This window comes from Polypterus senegalus, chromosome 10, assembly GCF_016835505.1.
Source record: "Polypterus senegalus isolate Bchr_013 chromosome 10, ASM1683550v1, whole genome shotgun sequence".
NCBI classification, from domain to species: domain Eukaryota; kingdom Metazoa; phylum Chordata; class Cladistia; order Polypteriformes; family Polypteridae; genus Polypterus; species Polypterus senegalus.
The window spans coordinates 130,299,980-130,322,465 of NC_053163.1; the positions used below are offsets into that span (position 1 = coordinate 130,299,980).

Sequence of the window (22,486 nt, forward strand, 5' to 3'; positions counted from 1 at the left end):
GAAGTGATGCTAGATTTTCTTCAATCTAATTTGATATCCATAAATCATTTTTAACAAAACCTCCATCCATCCATTTTCTAACCCGCTGAATCCGAATACAGGGTCACGGGGGTCTGCCGGAGCCAATCCCAGCCAACACAGGGCACAAGGCAGGAACCAATCCTGGGCAGGGTGCCAACCCACCGCAGTTTTAACAAAACCTAATTCTGAAAAAAAAAAAAAAACTTGGAAACAAAGGCTGGTGGCACATTGTTTAAGTCCATATTGCTACCATCTCCAACACTGTGTCCTCCATTCCCAGTTCATTTGTGTGCTGTTTAGTTTTGATAATTATCACATCCATTAACTTAGCCATGGTGTGTGATAAGCTTACTGGCCTGTGATTTACTTTATATTTTTTATTTTTTTTTTACATTCTCCTATTCAGTGTTGTAGATTTTGCCCTTTCCATCACCTTGGCATAGAGCATGAAGCAGCCTTAGAGGGAGCGCCACTCCAAGGCTTGGCACACCCACAGACCCATGCTCACTCATACCATGGCGAGTTTAGAGTCTTTCTTAACCAAGTGTTACACATCTTTTTGAAAAGGACACTGAGCACAGATCTGAATCAAGACCTTTAACAATACCGTCTCACGTCTCCATCTATCGCTCATGGTAAGAGGCACCGCGTATTAATGAGATCGTTGACACCTGGCTGTGATTGAACACTAACTCGCAACCTATCAGTTGTGGGAAATCCTATTTATGAACAAGCTTCGTGCTCTCACATTTTAAAATGTGTAAATAATAATGCAAAACGTTTGTTGTATAGGTTTGTATTTAAAACCACACACACCCACACACTGGTGCTGTTGTACAGATTAATTACAATGGCGGAACCACTGCGCTGTGTGGATCCTCTCTCCTCATTTTGTCTCCCCACATTTTCATGTGCCTTGTTTGTGTAAATCTGACTAAATGAACTTAACAATAAACCTGCTTCAGCCCTTATTACGGTGTCCTTTTTAGACCCCCCCCAATTCTAGCCCAGGCTCTACGTCGTTAGATGTTGCTGTGAAAGTCGACATCATGGCATACTGAAACTCTTCTCCCGCAGCCTGCTATTCCTGCATGTCACAGGGGTAGCACATTTTAAGACACTGTATTATATTCCAAAATAATTACCAATGCAATTATTTACAAAGGGATATTTGCGGCTAAATTTAAATGTTAGTTTAAGGGGTATCGCTACCCAAAAATAAGTGAGGGTCTCCCCGGGAATAGAAATCTGATATATAAATAAATGAATAAATATAAATGTGTACATACACACAAATATAAATGTAATTCATTTGTATTCTGTGTAGATGCAAAGTAAGACACTTCTCTCAGAAAAGAATTTGATATCGTTTTTAAGTGCGTGTATAAAAACATAACCGAACCATTCAAGAAGAAATGCAGAATATCGTGCATTGATTTTTCTGTTTTTAATAAATGTAACGAGTAAAGAAGTATTTAGTGTTTAATTGGAGTTTATAAATCACGGGAAAAGCGGCATAAAATAAAACAATAACTTGATGAGTCTAAACGAGGATCCTTGTTTGCTTTTATTTATGAAAACTGCACGAATCATTGTAGTTTGTGAAATAACGCATACAAGATTTTTTTTTATTTTTTAAGACCTCCATATCCAAGTAATTGGTTTGAAAGAACTGAGGCTTTCTCGTTTAAGCGGTCTTCAAAAAGCGACATTGTTGGTAACTGGAATCGTACTGGATAATAACCTGCCCTGGGCACTCGAAATGGGCGCTGCTGGCACTGGACTGACGCCACTAACGTATCGGTTCCAGTGGGGCGTATGTTTAGAACAGAGTGCGATAACGAGTACAATTTAAGATTCGGCTTTAGGCGATGGAAAAAAAAACAAACAAATCTGCTTCAAGCACTACCATGGCACGGTGCCCCCCTTCTCATGTGCGAGCGCTTCTCAAAGTGCCCGCCCCCTCCGCATGGCCCACGCAAGCCCTTCAAAGGGGGCTGGGCGGACGGGTAATAAACTGAATGAAAAACAGCCGAGCCGTGAGCCCAACCGAACCGGTAAGTGGCGAAGATGCAGGAGGCTGAGCGCCCCCCCGGATGGTCCTCTTTATTTGTTTTTAATTTGGTTAATCCATGTGGCGGCCGCTACACTTCTGGCGATATTTAGTAGCAGAATGAAGCACAGTCTCATCTCAGGACAAAAATTAAAGCACTTCACGAGGGAAGGTAGGTGGGAGTAACTTAGAAGGGTCTACTCCGATGCATCGTACAGCAACCGACAAAGAGCAGTTGTTGCCTGAAAGTTAATTCTGTTGGATTTGTTACCGTCAAGTGAGAAATAAAAGTCTGCGAAAGTAGCCATAGAAAGTGTGTAGAGTGGGGCTTCTTTGAAGATATGAACACTCCTGGTGCCCGGGTGAAAGGAGGAGTGCGAAGTTCATATGTGCGCGTGTGTATAGTCACTACAGTCAATGCTGTAGATCGTGTGTGTGTGTGTGCCTATAGTACTGTTTATCGTAAAGCTCTTACGCGAATGTACGTCCGCTACATGCCAAGTCAACCGATCTGACCGCCGTAGCCAGCCATCCGCTATGAGGGCTGCTTGAAAGCTGATTTAATGCCAACCTACCATCGTTTTAAAGCTTAAGAAAGCAGGTCTCGTGCGTACCAGTAAAGTAGTTCAAAGCAGATTGTTAATGTCTTTATTTGTGAAAACATCAAGTAAGATGTGGGCTTTAACTCTGATGCGTTTACATAAATGCATTTAAATGAACAGGGGCGGTTGATATCATGAAGACTTGATTAGATTTATTTATTTCAATGTTATTCATGTACAGCACCTTGCATGACTCACCTATTAGCATCAGCAAATCAAGAAATGTGTTTTTTAATAGAACAGGAGACATTTGCATGAAATGCGCCCAGGGAATAAAGTTGGCGTGCCAGGCTTTTGGGCAGGAAATAGTCAAACATTTTTCGTGGACTTCAGATCCTAATCTCACTGTGAATAACCAATCTTTTTCTTTCATAATGCACACTTGCCATGAAAATGAATGCATTAAACTATTCAAAGCAATCTTGCCCATGTTAAATTTATATTCCAAATCCTTCACCTTGATGGCCAATGCAGTAACAACTCCGAACAGCAGCCCTGATTATTGCTGCTTAATCTTAGCGGCTGTGAGATGCTCCTACTCAAATGATTTCTTTAATCTTTTTAATCTTGCAGAGAAGGCAGTGTGTCTCAGTAAATATCAGAAACGGAGCATCGGCCTGCTGTTACACAGCACACCATTCATTTCACACGTACAGCATTTGTTTTGGCAATAACTAGAGTTCTTTTTCCGAAAGCAATTTTGTTTAATTAGATGGTCCTCCTCCTCCTCCTCTTTCTCAGTTTGTTTAGTCTGAAGAAGGGATCCTCCTTGCGATTTTTCTTCCTCCCATGCAATGTGGTCGGCATGCAGACCTTAGTGGGAGAGCTGGCGATGCCTCCAGGGCTCCATATAGGCAGCTGAGAAGATCTGAGTGGTGATTAATTCAGGAAGGACCAGGGTGGGATGGAGTTCCACCCTTCGACACCCTGTGAGTGTTTGAAAGGAGAGGGCTTTAGTACTTTTAATTTTCTGCTGAGGGCTGTTGGCGTCCTTTCTTAGAACAGGGGAGCAGGGTACTTCAGTGGTCTTTACATGGTCTCACTCGTTTTGGGGCAGACTTTGTGTCTCATCCTATTCATCCATCTGTTCCAGCTGAATCATGTCTTCAGGCTCTCGGCAGCCTGCCAGCCTTCGGCAGCTAAAGGAATTTGACAATCTTACCGAGTCCATCAGTGACCTGGTCCACCAGCTGCAGGATATCGATCCCACCCGCCTTTCATTCTCCCCTTTTCTGGATCTGGACACACAGATCTCATTGGCTCCTGTTTCTGACAGTCCTGAGTCGTCCGTGTCTGAACTCAACTCCGTCTCGGTGTCAGCACCAGGTTCCCGCACCTCAATTGAGATCCTGTCAGTCGAGGAGCAGTGTGAACCAGCGACTAGAGAAGATGGCCGAATCAAAGGTAGGTGCACGAGAGATGAAAACCTTGAAAATTTTTAGACTGTTTCTTGAGCTAATTCAGATGGTTATTTCCTATTGATTATAAGAGACTATATTTACATTGGCAGAGGGAGAGGTAATTGGTTGCCTCCCATGTTGAAAAGAAAAGAAGGTTAAAAATGGAATGCTTCAGCTGTGTAGTCCTCATCAAGTGTGCAACTGAAAAGTAAAGAGCAGGTAACCTAAATAGAAGGGGAAGGAAAGAACAAAGCCAGGGCAGGTGAAAGGAGAAAAGCTGAGAGTAGGTGTGAGACGGTGCCATTAGTGAAGATGAAGAGAGAGAATAAAACATTGGTTGGTTATTAAGACCTGGAGAAATAAGAAATCCAGAACAGGAAATGAGCTTTAGCTTCTTCTGTTTCTCTTTAAAAAGTGTCTTTGCAGCCCTGTGAAAGAACACGGATGGAGCCACCAGTGCGGCTATGATCAAGGGATGTGCAGTCGTCTACAAAGGCTTTGTCAGGTCTTTGGTTTTAACAGCTTGAACAGCTCCCTGAATGGTCTGCTAGCCGTTTCCTTGTTTCTTACATGTAAATGGCTGGACACTTTTTATGAGAAATGCAGTCGATGATGTTTTGAGACTGGCAAAAGACCCGTTGTTCAATATTGAATTCACCAGAGGGACCAGACACAAGGGTATTGTTGGTGACGTGTTTGAAAGTGAGACAGTGACTCTTGTTACAGCTCAGAGTGCCTGGTAGGGAATGTGGCTCTCCTTTGTGAAGTGGCCTGTGGACGAGAGGTTTGTGTCACTTAGGTGGTCGACGGAAGGAGATCAAGAGAGGGTCAGAAGAAAAAAGTCACCTGTGGAAAGATGAGGACATTTTGGTTACCTCTGTGGAAAGAGAGAGTGTTGGGGTGGAATGGGAGGACCAGCCGGATGTGGATTTCTTTATTGGGGTCCCTCTTAGAGTTTATGTAATGAAGTCTACTCCTGGCCTGATTAAGGGCCCTGTCCACAACTTGTGAAGGGGATCCTCTATCGATGAAGAAACTTTGCATTCTGAGTGCTTCATTATGGAAGTCAGCCTCATCACTGCAGGGGTGGTGGAGTCTAAGGAACTGTGAAAGAGGTAGGCAGCATATAGTATGCCAGGGAGAGAATGGACTGTTGAGAAGTTAACTGTGATTAAATTGGCTTGTAGCAGAGTAAGTCCTGGAAAACTGACAGAAAGCCTGATGTCTAAAAATGGTAGGAATTGTGGTAGAAACATCAACTGGAAACCCAACAGATGGATGAAAGCTTGTAAAATGATAAACAAATCTCTGTAGCTGGCTTTTGGAACTAGAAGCAACACCAGCACACTTGTCAATACATCTTCTGTTATAGATGATACATAGCTAGGAAGAAAAACCTCTTCCACTCAGCTGGTGAAGATGTTGGCATAGCGAAACCCCATTCTGGTACCCACTGCAATGCCACCGGCCTGGTGAAATGAGTTGTTATCAAAAGAGAAGGCATTGACGGTAGAAACCAATTCTGCCAGTCTGATGAGCCTGAACCAGGAGTTGGGCTGCATACTCCATCAGATTGGGTCTGATCCTTAGTGTGTTGTAGAGAATGAATCTGCAAGACCGAGAGACTGTGTGTGGCATGGTCAGTGAAGGGCAATGGGTTACTGATCACCACCCTATGGGTAAGGACTGACTTGGCAGGTGTTTGCGATTGTGGGCTGAGCTGAACAGAGTCTGGTGCTGAATAGATGGATGAGTTGGAGGAATAAGCAGGTTGCAGTATCAATGAGAGATACGCATACAGTCAAGCAGATACTGTGTGGTCATCTGGAGCGAATGACGGGTACAGCGGCATATCATCATCATCATCGGCATAGTGCTGATAGGTGACGAGAGAAATGAAAACCAAAAACAAGCCATGTGTGTCTGAAGTGTTGCTATTCCTGTTTTGAATGAAACTTACTTCAGCATTTGTAACAGCAGAAGAGAAAGAAGATAGAAGAGATTGTGGTGGACAGCCATGGCCATTACCTGGCTGAGGCGCCAGCTGGATGGAACACCTGGAGGAAAGCATCCACGAAGACTTGCCTTTCCTGGAACGATAAAGGGCAGCCCTCATGGGTGGCTGTGGTGTCACAGATTCCCACAGTGCATGCTGGTAGTTGGAGTTTAGCACAGCCTCATTGGGTTCTGTGGGGGCCACCAGGGTGAGCTGTAGAACCCTACTCACCTGGGAGCGATTCCAGTTCATCCTGAGGAGCCACCTGGATCACTCCCTGGTGAAACATAACAGAAGTCACCTCACTCCATTCGGGGTGAAGCTTGTCATTGGAGGAGTGGAGGTGGGCAGGAGAGGAAAAGAAGGAAGAAGGGACTGTGTATTTGGTGCTTATTGTGTTGTGCTTCTGTGGGGAGTGAGAGAAAGGCGCTTCCCCTCTTGTGAATAAGCGTGTGCTGTGCTGGTACCCGTGTCTCTGCCTGGCTGTGTCGGGTTGGGGCGGCTGGAGTGCCCCTGTTTTCCATAAGGTCAATACGTATCCGGGTCAGCTTGGGCCATTGACGTCCTCCATTTCCTTTCAGCTGTCCTAAGCTCTGTCCACAGACTGTGTAGAGCTTCAGAAAGCCATGGACGGGAGGGCCTTTGGCCTACAAGGCCCAGAGCATCAAGGCAAGCCACACATTATGTGATTGGCAGCATGGTGGCACAGTGGTTAGCACTGCTCCCCCAAGGATCTTGCATTCAGATTCTACGCCTTGTGTCTGTCTGTGGGGTCTGACCATTTTTTCTGTGCCTGTTTTTTTTCTTTCTTTTCAGACCACTCCTCCATTCCAAAAGACGTGTGTTTTAGTTTAGGAGTGAATTCTAAATTGATTATTATTCATTACTTTTGATCCAGCTTACAAAATATTTACAGTGTAGATTGTTCCTAAAGATGAGTGTGTTAGGTTAAGAGGCAAGTCTGACTTGACCCTGTTTGAGGATGGATGTGTGTCAGTGGGTCCGGCAATGGACTGGTGCTAAGTCTGTCTCACTCTCAGTGTCTTAGGAAAATGTCCAGGACCCCACACCACTAGAAATTGGGCTAAGAATTTTGTCATCTTCTCCATAGACACAGGGTGGAAGGAACAGTCACGGCAACCATGATGAGTAAATCACTGAATAAAGCAACCTGTAAACGATGTCACTGTGTGGGTAAAGAACGAGGGGCTTCTTCACGAAAAAAAGTTTTTTACATTGTTAATCCCAATGAGGAAGACATGGGTTCTATTATATTGAAAGGCACTGTAGACAAAACGCAATAAGGAAAGTTTGGTTTCATTGTATGAAAATATTAAGCACTCCTTCATTAAAGAACTAGGTCTGGTATCTCTAGTAATTCTACTTTCTGAAGGATAAATGACAGTGTGGATAAAGGTGCTATTCACAATGCGTGATACCTTACTTTATATGAGAGGGATTTATTGTGTGGACAAGTTTTTATTGATAAGAATAAGTATGATACTGAAGGAAACAGGATGTATGAAATTATGAGATAAAATGACCACCCACCCCAACCCCATGAGGAACAAAATAAACAAAAAATGGGGAAGTGACAAAAGAGTAGTCTGCGAGGCTAATCAGAAAGGAGAGGATTCCACAGTCAGACCAAAAACGAAAGGAAGCAAAGAGGATAAGTTCCTGCCATCACTAGCCACGAGATGGCCTTCCTCCCACAAGCTTGGTGACCAAAAGCCACTCCCTGATGTTGGAACCAGGTTTTCCATTAATCCTCAATGCAGAAAGTTCAAGAAGAGTTAGGTTATGGAAAGAAGATCTGCACGAACCACGAAGGGGGGCAGAACAGGGAGATTTCCAATGAAAGAGTGCCTAGTGCAGGTTTGACAGAGATGGGACCCAGAGAGAACAACCTCTGCTGGACTGAACTGAGAAAGAGTGTGGAACTGTCCAGGAGAGGAAGAATATGAGGTAAGAGAGGAATCTGGACAGAGGGAATTCGATGCAGAAAGCCAATAGAGAGTGACAGTGGGGCAGTTTCCAAACATCTGGAGGAAGGTTCTGAGGACATTTAAGGAGCAGAAATGGCTCCCTAAACACTTACAAGGGGTATGACACAAGCGATGGACAAAATTAAATGTGGTTTGTTGATGATTTGAGATTCCTAGAAGACATAGTGATATTCTTGAAGTTGGTGTTCCATGAAATGGAGGCTCCACGAAGAATAAAATGGTAAGAAGGACTTATAGCAGGCTTTGCACAGTGCTGCACATAAAATGGAAACTGATTTTATATGAGATGAGAAAGAATAGGCAAAGGCAAAAAGTGGATGCCAAGGAAGAAGGGAGGAGACCAATACACCTCATGGACTGACCATGTACAGTATAAGTCCTGGACCAGGCTTTGTTCTTGTGAAGTCTGGACTTCCGCAACTCTCTGCTCGGCGCATGTCACCAAGTCACAGCAGATAATTCAAAATGAAGTGACACGTCTGGTGTTCAATCAGCTGTTCAACAGCTAAGATGGGCATATGTTACTCCTCTCTTCAGATCACTACATTGGCTCATTGTTGTGACTCGTATTAGGCTGAAATCCTTGATGTTTGCCTACAGAGTAGTCCGTGGATCAGCACTGTTGTCTGTGGAGACAGTGGTGAGGTCCTCTCTGCTCCTTCTGGACCACTCAAGTCTGCTGATGAGCAGAATCTGGTGATGCCACCACTGCATGCTATCAAATCTCACTCCAGAGACTCTTCATGTTTACCTTCAAGCTGGAGAAACAAGCTGCCCACCTTCAATTGAATATCCAACTGCCTTCATGTGTTGAAGACCCCCTTGTTTGTTGAAGTTCAGCTGATTCTAACTGTTAGGTTTTTATAATATAAGAATTGTAACTCCTTGGTATTTCTGTTCTGAGCTTTTCACTTATAATGAAGTTTGTACCCTTGTCCCATAACACTTGTTTTCAAACAGCCCCCCAAAATAATGTTAACTCGATTATGTTGACCGCCTTTGTAAGTCCCTTTAGATAAAAACATCTGCTATCCAAATTAATGTAAATTTAAATTATTTCACAGTTCTGGCCTAACTTTTTTTTGTTTGTTTGTTTGTTTTTTTAAATGAATTATAGATGGGCAGAATTTGGAGTCCAGTAGTTCAGAAGTGTCACTGAAAGTTGAAAGGGAGGCTGAAGAGGAGGAGGAAGAAGAAGAGGAGCAAGAAGAACTAGAGCTTGTAACTTTGGGTATGATAAGTGAGACATCTTTTTTGGACGTCAACAAAGACATAGATGGATCGGTTCCTCAAAATATTAACACAAGGGTGGAGCTTCATGAAGAGCTAGCTAGTGATGGAGCTGAAGAAGAACAGCCATTTTTGGGCAATAACTCATGGCCCAGTTCCCCATCTCCAGAAGATACGGATAGGGGGTGCAAGAAATGCTGTTTGGGTGTCCGTCTCAGACTCATCATGTCCAGCTTCGCTGCGCTCCTCCTCACACCTTGCATTTTATATGGGACTTATATGTACCTACCCTTTGACCCACCAGTCTGCAGGGACTTGAGCGAACGCATTGTCTATGCAATCCAGTGCTGCGTGGTGTTGACTTTGCCAGTCATTCTAGGTGAGTTGTGCCCTTTCTATTTAAATAAAATTGCAGGACATTAAAGACAAGATAAACGAGCCAAGTTTAATACCTACAGAAAAATAATCTGGGGGGAAAAGAATGGGAAGCAGATGTGAAACCAATTGTGTCACTGAGGTCCCATTTAGTAGATTTGATGTGTAGTCACACCAGGCTTTGAAGTCCTATTAATTATAGGGTAAGGGAAATGGCTGAGGGCTTTGTCTCACAAAGCTTTGGCACAGATGTATGGAATTATGCATAGGAGTTGTGAGACTCTCCTGATGTGGTGCCCTGTGATGTGCCCCTGCAGCCTCATTTCCTCAGGAATTTGTTTTTGAGACCTCGGTTAGTCCCCTCATGCAGAGGTCATGGATCAGCTTTAATCTTGGGAAACACCTACAGTTTGATAGACATGAAGCATTGTGGGTTCTGATTGATCATGTAGGGTCTGAGATAGTCAGAGATTCCATCTTCATTATGTGTGGGCCCTGTTGAACCAGACCATCTCCTCTTATGGTGCTTGTGAACATTTTAAAGTAGTTAGGGCTGGACTCCATGTAAAGGAATAAACTCTTCAGTCTTATTCTGATGACTGAAGAGAAGGTAATGCAGTAGGAGTGGATGTCGACCATCAAACGATTTTCATTATTTTACATAGCACCTTTCACATGAAACATCAAACAATCAGGGCAAAGAAATACTGTACAGCAAGCAACAAGGTGGCAGTGCCCAGTTTGAGAAGATGAAACCTGATGAACTCCATAAAATCAAGGTGCAACTGGGCGCTGTATAGAGGATATTGCTGCAGATTCAGAACGTTGGTGGTCCAGAGAGTTTCCCACACTGTTCCTCTGCTGCTCCCAACTGTGTGCTTTAGCCCGCTGGAGAGCTGCATGGCTGGGGTTGTGGGGGGCCTCAAGGTAACTTGACACCATAGTCTTCAAAGACTCGAGGTCAAGAGTCGCCTTGTCTCTTAGCAACCTGTCTGGCAGTTGGGCAACAGGAAGTTGGACTGGGGTGTGCTTCCTTCTGAGCTGGAGGTCACGATGCTAGAAATGTGTGAGAAGTGTTGAGTGGGCAGCGGGATGTCTATAGGTGGCTCCTTGGGAGGCTTTGTGATGGATTTTTTCTTTCTTTTTTTTTTTTTTTTATATAAAATCCCTTTTGTAGCTTTGATGTACCGAACTATAACTAGCAGGGGCAAGTGGGGTCTCTGTTTTGTGAGATGGGTGCTGGATGGAACCTTTCTTGTTTATTACTGGGATATTTTTCCTAGGAATTTAATTCTATCTGTATGCTTACATGGAATTGGTATAGTGTTCTTTTTATTGTCATTTTTATTATTTTCATTATTATCAATTTCATTACACTTTCCAAGTGTTCTGTTAATTTAAATGAGCATATCAGTGGATCTAACTGGCACTGGTAACCTTGAGGTGGACATTTCAATACCTTAGACAGTACACCACACTCTCTCCTCTGCATGCAAGGTAATATCACCTGTGTCTCCCCAGCAGAGCGTGTGTCACATCATATTTACTGTTCTTTTTGAAATATCAATACGTTTAGGGTCACCTCAGCTTAGTTGTTTAATAAGCAAGGGGAACAGTTCACTCAAACCTAACTAGACCCTCATTTCTTTTGTACAGGCCTTCTCTCCAGTGCTGCCGCCACACTCTGTTCAGCCACCACTCAAGATTCTCCAGCTCAAGGTGCCACTCTGCAGCAGGTGTTCGTCTCTTCTTCCTCAGAACATCTTAGCCTTTATGCCCTCAACCTTGTAGCCCTGGCCACATTCTTGGAGCAGGGGCAGTTACGTGCCATTCCCATCCTGGCAGGGTTGTTTGGGATCAGTAGGTAAGTTGCCACTGTTTCCTGTAAGCATAGTAGCATTATTCTATAAAGTAGAAATAAAACAGTGATTCATTTCTGCTACAAAACAGTTTTAATAATTTCTTGCCTAAGCATATTAAATTATTCTTGTTTATTTATTGCGCAGTTTTGCATAACAGAAACAATAACCACCAATCCACCCAATGAATATGGTTTGGACTTCTGTGCTGAAAGACAACTTGCTGAATGCACTAGCAATTACACAAACAATTAAATATTAAAACATCAAATCCTGGTACAGCCTTTGTACAATCAGCACTATTGGAGCTCAGGTTGTGCTTACCTGCGTGATACACATGAGCCGACTTTGAAGCCTGGAGAGGAGAAGTCATTAATTAGATTGAAAATGTGTATGAGCATGATTAATTTGCACTTATTATTGACTGTTTTATTATTTCCAGTATAATATAGGCCTAATGTATGCTATAATGTAGGCCACAGTAGGTAACATACAATTAATTAAACAACAAATATCATGTTTGTGTTGGGGGAGATGTGAGTGAGGTCTAAGGAATTGCGTGATTCCATTCTGTGTCATCTGCTCTTTGGTTGCTCAGAATTGTGAAGTTCCTGAACTGTGCAGTTTCAGATCATATCCCCCTCCACGGGCGACCAAAAAAGTTCGGCCGCAAACGTAATCGTTGCTAGGGACAGGGCTGACATTTCGTCTCATAGTCGGATCTGTACCTCAATAGCCTGGTTTACAGGTGGTCTTACATTTGCAGACATCACTGTGTGTATCGTCTTGTTCTGGATGTTCCGTTATACTGTGCGATGTAACTTTTATGTTATTTCTTTCTCCATGCTGTCGATGTGTGATAACGGCAAGGATGACCTTGATGTGCTATCTCAGAGCGCAGTGCTTGTCTGTCTGCAATGTTAGCGCTACACAAAAATGAAACTCATTCTTTTGCTTCTATAACTTGTTTTGGTTTTAGTTGTTCTCATGTTATTCTCTGTACTTTGAAGAGCTAGGATATGCATGAAATGAAGTCTGTCTATCTATCTGTATGTCTGTCTGCATGTATGTCTATCCTTCCATCTGTCTGTCTGTCTCTTTCTCTCTCTCTCTCTCAGTACACAGCATTTTATGTTCCAACACAGAATAATTCTGTATCATAAGGGATGTGTGGGGATGAACACCATTATCAAGAAACCCCACTGAAAACGATTAAGGGCCAGCGACCCATTACTACTATTAATAAACTTGGATTGACTTCAAGACATGAGAAATGTGGTCAAATTAACTGGATTTAATACATGCATTTAAGAGTAGTGTTAAAAAATATAAAAACAGAAATTTGTATTGTCTTAATCACCTCACAGATCATCAGCAGCTCTAAATATGCAGTGGTGCTTGAAAGTTTGTGAACCCTTTAGAATTTTCTATATTTCTGCATAAATACGACCTAAAACATCATCAGATTTTCACTCAAGTCCTAAAAGTAGATAAAGAGAAACCAGTTAAACAAATGAGACAAAAATATTATACTTGGTCATTTATTTATTGAGGAAAATGATCGAATATTACATTCAAAAGTATGTGAACCTCTAGGATGAGCAGTTAGTTTGAAGGTGAAATTCGAGTCAGGTGTTTTCAATCAATGGGATGACAAGCAGGTGTGAGTGGGCACCCTGTGTTATTTAAAGAACAGGGATCTATCAAAGTCTGCTCTTCACAACACATGTTTGGGGAAGTGTATCATGGCACGAACAAAGGAAATTTCTGAGGACCTCACAAAAAGACTTGTTGATGCTCATCAGGCTGGAAAAGGTTACAAAACCATCTCTAAAGAGTTTGGACTCCACCAATCCACAGTCAGACAGACTGTGTACAAATGGAGGAAATTCAGGACCATTGTTACCCTCCCCAGGAGTGGTCGACCAACAAAGATCACTCCAAGAGCAAGGCATGTAATAGTCGGTGAGGTCACAAAGGACCCCAGGGTAACTTCTAAGCAACTGAAGGCCTCTCTCACAGTGGCTAATGTTCATCTTCATTAATCCACCATCAGGAGAACACTGAACAACAATGGTGTGCATGGCAGGGTTACAAGGAGAAAGCCACTGCTCTCCAAAAAAAACATTGCTGCTCGTCTGCAGTTTGTTAAAGATCACATGGACAAACCAGAAGGCTATTGGAAGAATGTTTTGTGGATGGATGAGACCAAAATAGAACTTTTTGGTTCAAATGAAAAGCGTTATGTTTGGAGAGAGGAAAACACTGCATTCCAGCATAAGAACCTTATCCCATCTGTGAAACATGGTGGTGGTAGTATCATGGTTTGGGCCTGTTTTGCTGCATCTGGGCCAGGACAGCTTGCCTTCATTGATGGAACAATGAATTCTGAATTATATCAGAGAATTCTAAAGGAAAATGTCATTCCATCTGTCCATGAACTGAATCTCAAGAGAAGGTGGGTCATACAGCAAGACAACGACACTAAGCACACAAGTCGATCTACCAAAGAATGGTTAAAGAAGAATAAAGTTCATGTTTTGGAATGGCCAAGTCAAAGTCCTGACCTTAATCCAATCGCAATATTGTGGATGGACCTGAAGCGAGCAATTAATGTGAGGAAACGCACCAACATCCCAGAGTTGAAGCTGTTCTGTACCAAGTATAATATTTTTGTCTTATTTGTTTAACTGGTTTCTCTTTATCTACTTTTAGGACTTGAATGAAAATCTAATGATGTTTTAGGTCATATTTATGCAGAAATATAAAAAATTCTAAAGGGTTCACAAACTTTCAAGCACCACTGTATATACAGTATATATAGATATAGAGAGATATATATAAATATATATGTGTGTGTATATGTATGTATGTGTTAACACTAAATACATCCAAAAGATATAGATCAATCAATCAACATTTATTTATATAGCACATATTCATACAAAAAATGTAGCTCAAAGTGCTTTACAAAATGAATAGAAAAATAGAAGACACAATAAAAGATAAACAGATGTGTATGTGTGTAATATAAATAAATAAATAAATATATATATATATATATATATACACACACACACATATCTTTGTCTTTTGGATGTATTTAGTGTTAACATTTGCAATGTACAATCTATTGGAATGTATTTTGTAATGCATCTAGTTAAAAAAATATATATGTATTTTTATTCCAACAGATGGTGCATCACAATCATTTGTGCTGCTTTTACAAATCCCATACCAAAAAGCACATAACAGAGACATATCATCTGGATGAACACACAGACACTTGTCATTTTATTAAGGTCGATATGATGATGATTACGGTCTGTCCTGCAGTTACTCTCTGTTGGATGTATTCAGTGTTAATGTTCACAGTGCATCATCCATTGGAATGTATTTTATAATCATTGTATTTTTCATTCCAACATATGGCACATCACAAACATTAACATTAACATTGCTTTTACAAATCCCCTTCCAGAAGTAGAGCCATCTTAACGTATGCACACAATGGGCACTGGCTGAGGCCCCCAGGAGCGTAGGGGTCCACGCTGTTTCTGGTGCCTATGTATGTTTCCTTTTTGCTACCAGAACAGCGCACTACGTTGTCCGGGGGCCTATGATGCTGGTAAGACAGCCCTGACCAAATGGAATAAAACAGAGACATAGCAACGAGACAGAAACGCAGACACTTGTTCTTTCATTAAGGTGAATTTTACAGAAAAACATTTCAGATGTAATAATGAAATGACCATAAATCAATATTGTTCTACTAGTATAACTCAAATGATTTAAACTAAGAGTATGAACCATAGATAATTGGATACATCAACTATTTATTTTAACATTGTAGCTTTTCGTAATGATACTGTACCTCACATGATCTTTTACACAGTCTTCAAAGTTATGTTAATTGTAGATATAGCCGCCAATGTCACATTTTGTGACTTCTAGTTGTCTGGGATGTCAGGCTTGCTGACCACAGTTGCTGATCCTGTCACCAGACCATGTCAGTTTAAATGACTGAAAAATGCTGAGCGACTGTTTTTCCATTCTGTTGTGGCACATACAACACCTGACAGACAGACAGACAGACAAGCATCTCTTCTGTTTCTGAGGTCCCTTATTCTGTGTAACTACATTCTATGTGTTGTACTTCCAGATGAGCATCCATTGGTTGCCAGTTCTTGAGCACACAAGTCTTCCCCCTACGATTCAAGATAAAATCAAACCTGTCTTAGACAAGATAGACTGAGTAGTCGCTGGGCATTCAACATTAAGTGACTGGCTTTATGAGAGCGCGCTGCTGACTTCCTCCCACTTGCTAAGATTATGTAAAAGAAGGAAGGCTGTGACTAAAAATCAATATAAAAAGTATTCAAATGTGACATGACTTAAATGACAATCGTGACACATATGTGAACAAAAGCACAAAATGATTGAAATTGTGGCTAAATATGAACTGAACTGTATTACGCCTCTGTGTTAATGATGACTGCTGTGTATTCATCACAATCAAATCTAGTTTGCCTAATTTGTCAATAAAAAATAGAAGACGCTTAGTAGAAATTAATAGAAATTCATTTGGAAAGAGAAACAATTGCATTTTGTGTGCTCATTTGTATCGGCAGACTTCCATAAACTGAGACTGCTGTCACTCGAGGCCTGCCTGCCTGTGGAAGAGTTGGCAGCCTCTCTGCTCTTCTACATCTCACAGCTGCCTCACATTTCCAAAATAGCTTCGCTTATCACCCTGATAAAACACACTTATGGTTTGTATGTTAGGAGACATTTATGGCCCACATAGTGTGATGCCTTGTGATTAAACAAAGAAGTCAGTTTGCTACTGCAAGGCAGAGGAGCACACATCGTTTAGAAGAGGTTTGCAATGTTTCATCACCGTAGAGATGGAGAAGAGCTCCATGTTCAGGAGAAAGGGGGATGGAAGAAGAGTGGTGGAGAAAAGAAGAGAAAATCAGGAAGTAAAAGGGGGTGCAGGAGTGTGGATGGAGAGGAGCAGAAGTAGTCAGAATTAGAAGGTGAAGCATATAAGATGTAGTAGTTAAACTGAGGGGTATGAAATCAAAGTCTTTTGTTACTTTGTAGACGTGCCTTCTCTCCCCAAGCAGCAGACTACATGACGGCTAATGGCTATTACAGCCGTGCAGCCTCTTCCTCTTACAAACTTCATGTCTCTGCCTCATTTTTAACAACACCATTATACAAACTGTGTATTTTTCAAACTTGCTGAATAAAGTTCAGGTTTGGAGAGCCCAAAGGGGTCAACAGTCCATCATGGGGTCCACTCACATGCTTACTCATACTCAGTTTTATAGGAACAAACTCGAGTCCCCAGTTAACCTAACACAGGTGTCTGGAGAGCAAACGCGCGTATCAAGTGTAATCCACATTCAGACATGAGGCAGAACTAGCAGACTCTGCATATCCGATATGGTGCCCAGGCCAGGGATCAAGTTTGGCAATCGGGAGCTAACAATAGGGTGGTCCAGATCTAATTATGCAATTTTCATCATGCTATAACTTATTAAGTTTATTACATAGAAAATCACCCGAAAAATCCCGGACCATCGAGAAGTGTGCGAACTGAAGAATCGTCTTCGCACCAAACTGGAATTGTCCCCACATAAATCAAAGTCATCCAGATGATCTGGATCTGCACCATTAGATGTGGACCACCCTGTACTGTATCACTGTGCACCCCTGAAGGCCAAACAATAACCCCTAAATATTTGATTGTGGAAGATGGAATAGGATAACAGCAATGGACAAAGAATCTTTTTTAAATGTCTGTGGCCAGCTTCTTCCCCTTCCTTATGTTTCTTCTTTTTTAGTTGTGTTCACATATCACTTATTGTGATAACCCATATCTGTCTGTCTGTATGAAACAACTCAAGTGGTCCATTTTTGTTAAAATATGGAATGTTTATTCTTCAAAGACATTTGTTGAAACAGTTCCATTTTCGTTGAGATATCTCGAACAGATCGCGCTGCATAGAGGTTTTCTTTTTTTTTTATTTCAAAATCTCCCATTGAAAAGCCTTTGCTGAATTTGAGACCTCAACTATCTTAAACCACATTCTGTGTGACTTCTAATTAGAGTTAGTTTACCATATCAGTTTTATCTTCACAGAAATTTGACCAAATTGTGCATTTTTTATGTATTTTAGTGTTTTTCAACTCCGATAACTGCTACTGACTGCAAAGAGACCTCTGATACAAGTTAATGAAACAGCAGACTGCGCGCGGTTCAGAAGTCACGTCACTGGCTGATTGTACCCGCGCGCGAGCGAACGCTGTATGAGCATGCGCGGTTTTCTTGAAAGAAGGAGAGAACAAAAGTCCGGCAGCTCCTAAGTCCTCCTGATGCTTTAACTATAGTAATGGGTATGTTAAATGATTATTCTAACCGTAAAGGTATAAAATGCAAGCAAGATGAACAAGGCTAAATATTAATCAATCTATCAATCACTCACTCACCCTGCAGTGGTGTTTAAGCCGTTATGCACCGAGTAAATAAACATTTACTCAGCTTTACAGTAAACCAGCCTCACTCCTCCATTATCGGCAGATTATAATAACCATTTCACGGACGCTATATTTTACTAGGGTCAGTGTCCCGCTTTTAACAGGCTACCCATCTAAAAATGCTTTTCAGTGCCTCAAATCTTGTGACAACAACGCGTACAAAACTCCAAGGGGGAACCTCACTTGATTAGGATCTTGTGGGGAATTAAACAGCATTGCGAAGAAGACCGTTAAACGCACGAAATCAGACAGTCTGCTGCCATTCACTTGTTTCCACTTCAAGCACTGTGTGCAGTCATACGTGTTTACTTGTGGACGGGCTTTGTTTTGTTTATCCAGTGCCCTGATCCCACTCTGATGATAAGACACATGAAACAAAGGAGGCTTTCTGTGAATACATTCGTGCCGCACAAAGGAGGCTTTCTGTGAATACATTCGTGCCGCACAAGTGTTCAAGTTTGGGACTTTGGATATCCGGCCACCATCTGAATGCCACATTCGCCCGATTATCCATAATGGTCAGTCACTGTGATAAGATTTGCCTTTCTCTTCTGTTTTTCTCCTATGTTCACAATAACTGATTAAACAGCTTTGCAAGTCCCATTTTATTAAAATTGCAACGGCCAGTCATGCTTAAGCAAAGAAGGAAAACGTAGGTTTTTTTTTTTTTTTAAGTTTTGTTAATTGGAAAATGCAAACTGTCAGAGTGTGTGTGTGTGTGTGTGGGAGGGAGGGAGGGAGAGTCATTTCTGTGATAGATTAGTGTGCAGGCCCGTTTAATTCTTTACCCAACCCTGGTGAGATAACTTTTGTCCCCCACAACCCTGAAATGGACTCTCTCTCTCTCTCTCTCTCTCTCTCTCTCATATATATATATATATATATATATATATATATATATATATATATATATATATATATATATATATATATATATATATATTTTTTTTTATTTATTTATTTATTGATGGATGGCGGCCATTGATCCCGCCAATACCCCAAGCCGCCAGGTGGAGCCCTCCTTGCAGCGTGGAGGTCCCCAGAAGACCAGCAGGGCATCATGGACATTGGAGTTTTTATGCAAAGCCCTGCTGGATGCCGTGGGGGTCACAGGAGGGAGCTGCAGGGAGGACCGAGGGCTTCTTCAGGTGCCCTGTGACCCGGAGGTTCGTCACAGGAAGAGCGACGGACTTCCGGGTTGAAGAAAGGGACTATTTACCCTGACCCGGAAGGAAAAAGGACTTGTGGACTATTGGGCAGAAACACTTCCGGGTCAGGGATTATAAAAGGACTATGGGAACTCTCAGACAATGAGCTGAGCTGGGTGGAAGGGTGGCAACGCGTCTGGGAGCTGGAGGATTGTATTATTGTGGTTTATTGTTTGTTAATGAGTATTGTGGTGGAGAGTGTGCTTTGTGCACTGTGGCAACAAAATAAAGTCAACATTTGGACTTTTACCTGGTGTCTGGAGTCGTGGACAGGGGTTCAAGGGAGTGAGAGCGCCCCCCATCGTTCACTATATATATATATATACTCAACAAAAAAAAGAAACGTCCCTTTTTCAGGACTGTGTATTTCAACAATAATGTTTTAAAAATCCAAATAACTTTACAGATCTTCATTGTAAAGGGTTTAAACAATGTTTTCCATGCATGTTCAATTAACCATAATCAATTAATTAACATGCACCTGTGGAATGGTCGTTAAGACCTTAACAGCTTACAGAAAGTAGGCATTTAAGGTCACAGTTCTAAAAACGCAGGACACTAAAGAGACTTGTCTACCGACTGTGAAAAACACCCAAAGAAAGATGCCCAGGGTCCCTGCTCATCTGCGTGAACGTGCATTAGGCATGCTGCAGGGAGGCATGAGGACTGCTGATGTGGCCAGGGCAATAAATTGCCATGTCCACACTGTGAGACGCCTAAGACAGCACTACAGGGAGACAGGAAGGACAGCTGATCATCCTCGCAGTGGAAGAGCCCGGATCTCAATCCCATTGAGCACGCCTGGGACCTGTTGGATCGCAGGGTGAGGGCTAGGCCATTCCCCCAGAAATGTCCAGGAACTTGCAGGTGCCTTGGTGGAAGAGTGGGGTAACATCTCACAGCAAGAACTGACAAATCTGGTCCAGTCCATGAGGAGGAGATGCAATGCAGTACTTCAAGCAGCTGGTGGCCACACCAGATACTGACTGGTACTTTTGATTTTGAGCCTCCCTTCATTCAGGGACACATTATGAAACATTTTTAGTTTATGTCTTATGGTGTTGACTCTTTTAGTGTTCATACAAATATTTACACATTAAGTTTACTGAAAGTAAAAACAGTTGAAAGTCAGAGGATGTTTCTTTTTTTGCTGAGTATATATATATATATATATATATATATATATATATATATAATTTTTTTTTTGTCTGGTTTACGTTGTATCCACCATTATCATCCTGTCCCTCCTTTCTTCCTTTTCCCCATTCAGGTTGCTCTACTGGGTGTCTCTGCACGTCTGCTCATCACTCCGAGGATTTGCGTCTGGGCTCAGCTTCTGTCCACTTCTGGCAATGAGTGTCTTTAATACAAGCTGCATCTGTGGCTTGAACTTTCTCCATTTACTCCTTAACCACTTTGGAAGTAACTCTTCTGAGACGACAGCTACTCCTGGGACTGGCTGAACACATCCGATGGGGCCACACGAGGAGAATAGCAGCCTTTACACCCCACACAGGCGTGTATTTAGTTCATAAGCACCAGGCGAGGTGGACTTTTCTCAGGTGTCCTAGTATTCCCAAGGACATTCTCAATTACTTTTTTCCATTTTTTCCTGCTATTGGAAATGTATAAATGAATAGTAGATTAGCTGAGAGAGGTCATCTTTAAAAGATGTATTTAAAGTGAATATTTGTATAAAACATCACTATTTTCGTTGATTTGAAGAAAAAACGGTGCATATGAAAATCTTTAGTATGTCTTTTCTAGTGAATGTAAAGAACATTTCTGGTCAGGTCTCTCTGCAGGGGGCAGGTTGTGAAGCAGTGAAGAAAAACAATGGGCCGTGCTAAAATGAGAAGACAAGATCGTCAGATTAGGGTAGCAGAGAAAGGAGACTGTAGTTTTGAGTATTTTAGAGTTTTGTCCTTTCACATTAGCTGCAAAGTGAGACTACATTATGACTGCATCTCGAATAATTTGTTGCTCTAGTCTCAGTTTGATGGTTATAAAATAAAGAGAGAGGGTCAACAGCTACAAATCACTCTATTATTAAAGAAAATCTTAAGACAAGGCGAGTGCTAAGAGATTTTTTGAAGTTCCACCCTCCTCTCAACCATTTCCGGGTAACGGCCCACGCCTACAGTCCTTTCACCTCTCATTGGTGTGATTGCTTTAGTCAGACACAGTTCCAGTGCTGTCAGCTCTTATCCATTTTTAAGTCTTCCTCACTTTAAGTTCCCAATAAAAGAAGACTTATTATCTCCAAATCTTATTGAAGAATTTCATCCAGAAGTGTTATCAACAAAGAAATGAGTACAGAGGCAATCCCAGCACCGAGAAACGATGAAGTCAAATGAATTAATGTGAAAATTGATGATTGGTTACACATCAAATTGGTTAAATGAGTATGAATAGACTATGATGAAACAGTTGGTGGTGATCGTGTGGAAAATGAAAGCAACATCTTACAATATCCCATAGAATATCTACAACCGTTAACACCGTCTGGTCTTCCACCGGCCAAATTACTGTTAGAAAGAAGGACGTATTGTAATGTTATCACGTAATTTATGTCTGAGTGATGGGCTATACAATTGGATAAGATTAGTTGTATTCAAAATTGGTCAAACAATTCTGACGTAAAATTTTAACCGGTGATAAGAAAGGTAATGTAGTACATCCTCCGCAGATAACATTAGACACCAAAGGAGATCTTGATATGCCATTCGTATTAAAACGTTTACAGTTTCCCGTTAGAATAGCTTTTGCTATGACAATTAACAAATCACAGGGACAAACATTTGAAAAAGTCAGTTTATTTATTAGAGAGAAAGAAACAATATTCACTCACTGCGTTGTCACGATGTAAGTCCAAACATGGACTCAAAATTCAATGCGATGTTGAAGAAAATTTAATTCCAAATATTGTTTTTACTGAAGTTTTACAGTAAAAGTGTAAGTTTAACAAGTATTTTAATGTTCATTTCAAAGCCAGACAGAATGAAAACATATAATGCAACGAATACCTTTAACGCAACATGGAACATAATTTTCTTTCAATTTATTACATTTTACTATTTTGTACTATAGTTAATTACTCGCTGTAATGTAAAATAGTTCTGTTATGCATATGTAACAATTCCCATGAAAATAACAATCTGTTTAAATTGTACATTCGCTTCTCCAT

The 22,486-nt window shown here is 41.5% G+C and overlaps 1 protein-coding gene across 3 annotated transcripts; it reads left to right on the forward strand.

The window, feature by feature from the left end:
- Window positions 1-1,970: 1,970 nt before the first annotated feature.
- Window positions 1,971-21,702, forward strand: LOC120537593. Of its 3 annotated transcripts, none has more exons than XM_039766646.1 (5): window positions 1,971-2,078; window positions 3,770-4,080; window positions 9,199-9,690; window positions 11,343-11,550; window positions 20,570-21,702. In XM_039766646.1, exons 2-5 carry the CDS (start codon window positions 3,777-3,779, stop codon window positions 20,760-20,762), a joined length of 1,197 nt encoding a protein of 398 aa, XP_039622580.1. In that variant the 5' UTR covers window positions 1,971-2,078; window positions 3,770-3,776; the 3' UTR covers window positions 20,763-21,702. The 3 variants fall into 3 exon arrangements, with proteins under 3 accessions (XP_039622580.1, XP_039622579.1, XP_039622581.1); XM_039766645.1 differs by lacking the exon at window positions 1,971-2,078 and adding an exon at window positions 2,085-2,246; XM_039766647.1 differs by lacking the exon at window positions 1,971-2,078 and adding an exon at window positions 3,458-3,605.
- Window positions 21,703-22,486: the final 784 nt, after the last annotated feature.

What these genes read in the sequence shown, in the direction of transcription:
- LOC120537593 (XM_039766646.1), top strand. Translation starts at nt 3,777, where the DNA reads ATGTCTTCAGGCTCTCGGCAGCCTGCCAGCCTTCGGCAGCTAAAGGAA. An exon ending in AGAAGATGGCCGAATCAAAG is followed by an intron (nt 4,081 to 9,198) that starts GTAGGTGCACGA and finishes AATGAATTATAG; the next exon opens with ATGGGCAGAATTTGGAGTCC. An exon ending in GACTTTGCCAGTCATTCTAG is followed by an intron (nt 9,691 to 11,342) that starts GTGAGTTGTGCC and finishes TCTTTTGTACAG; the next exon opens with GCCTTCTCTCCAGTGCTGCC.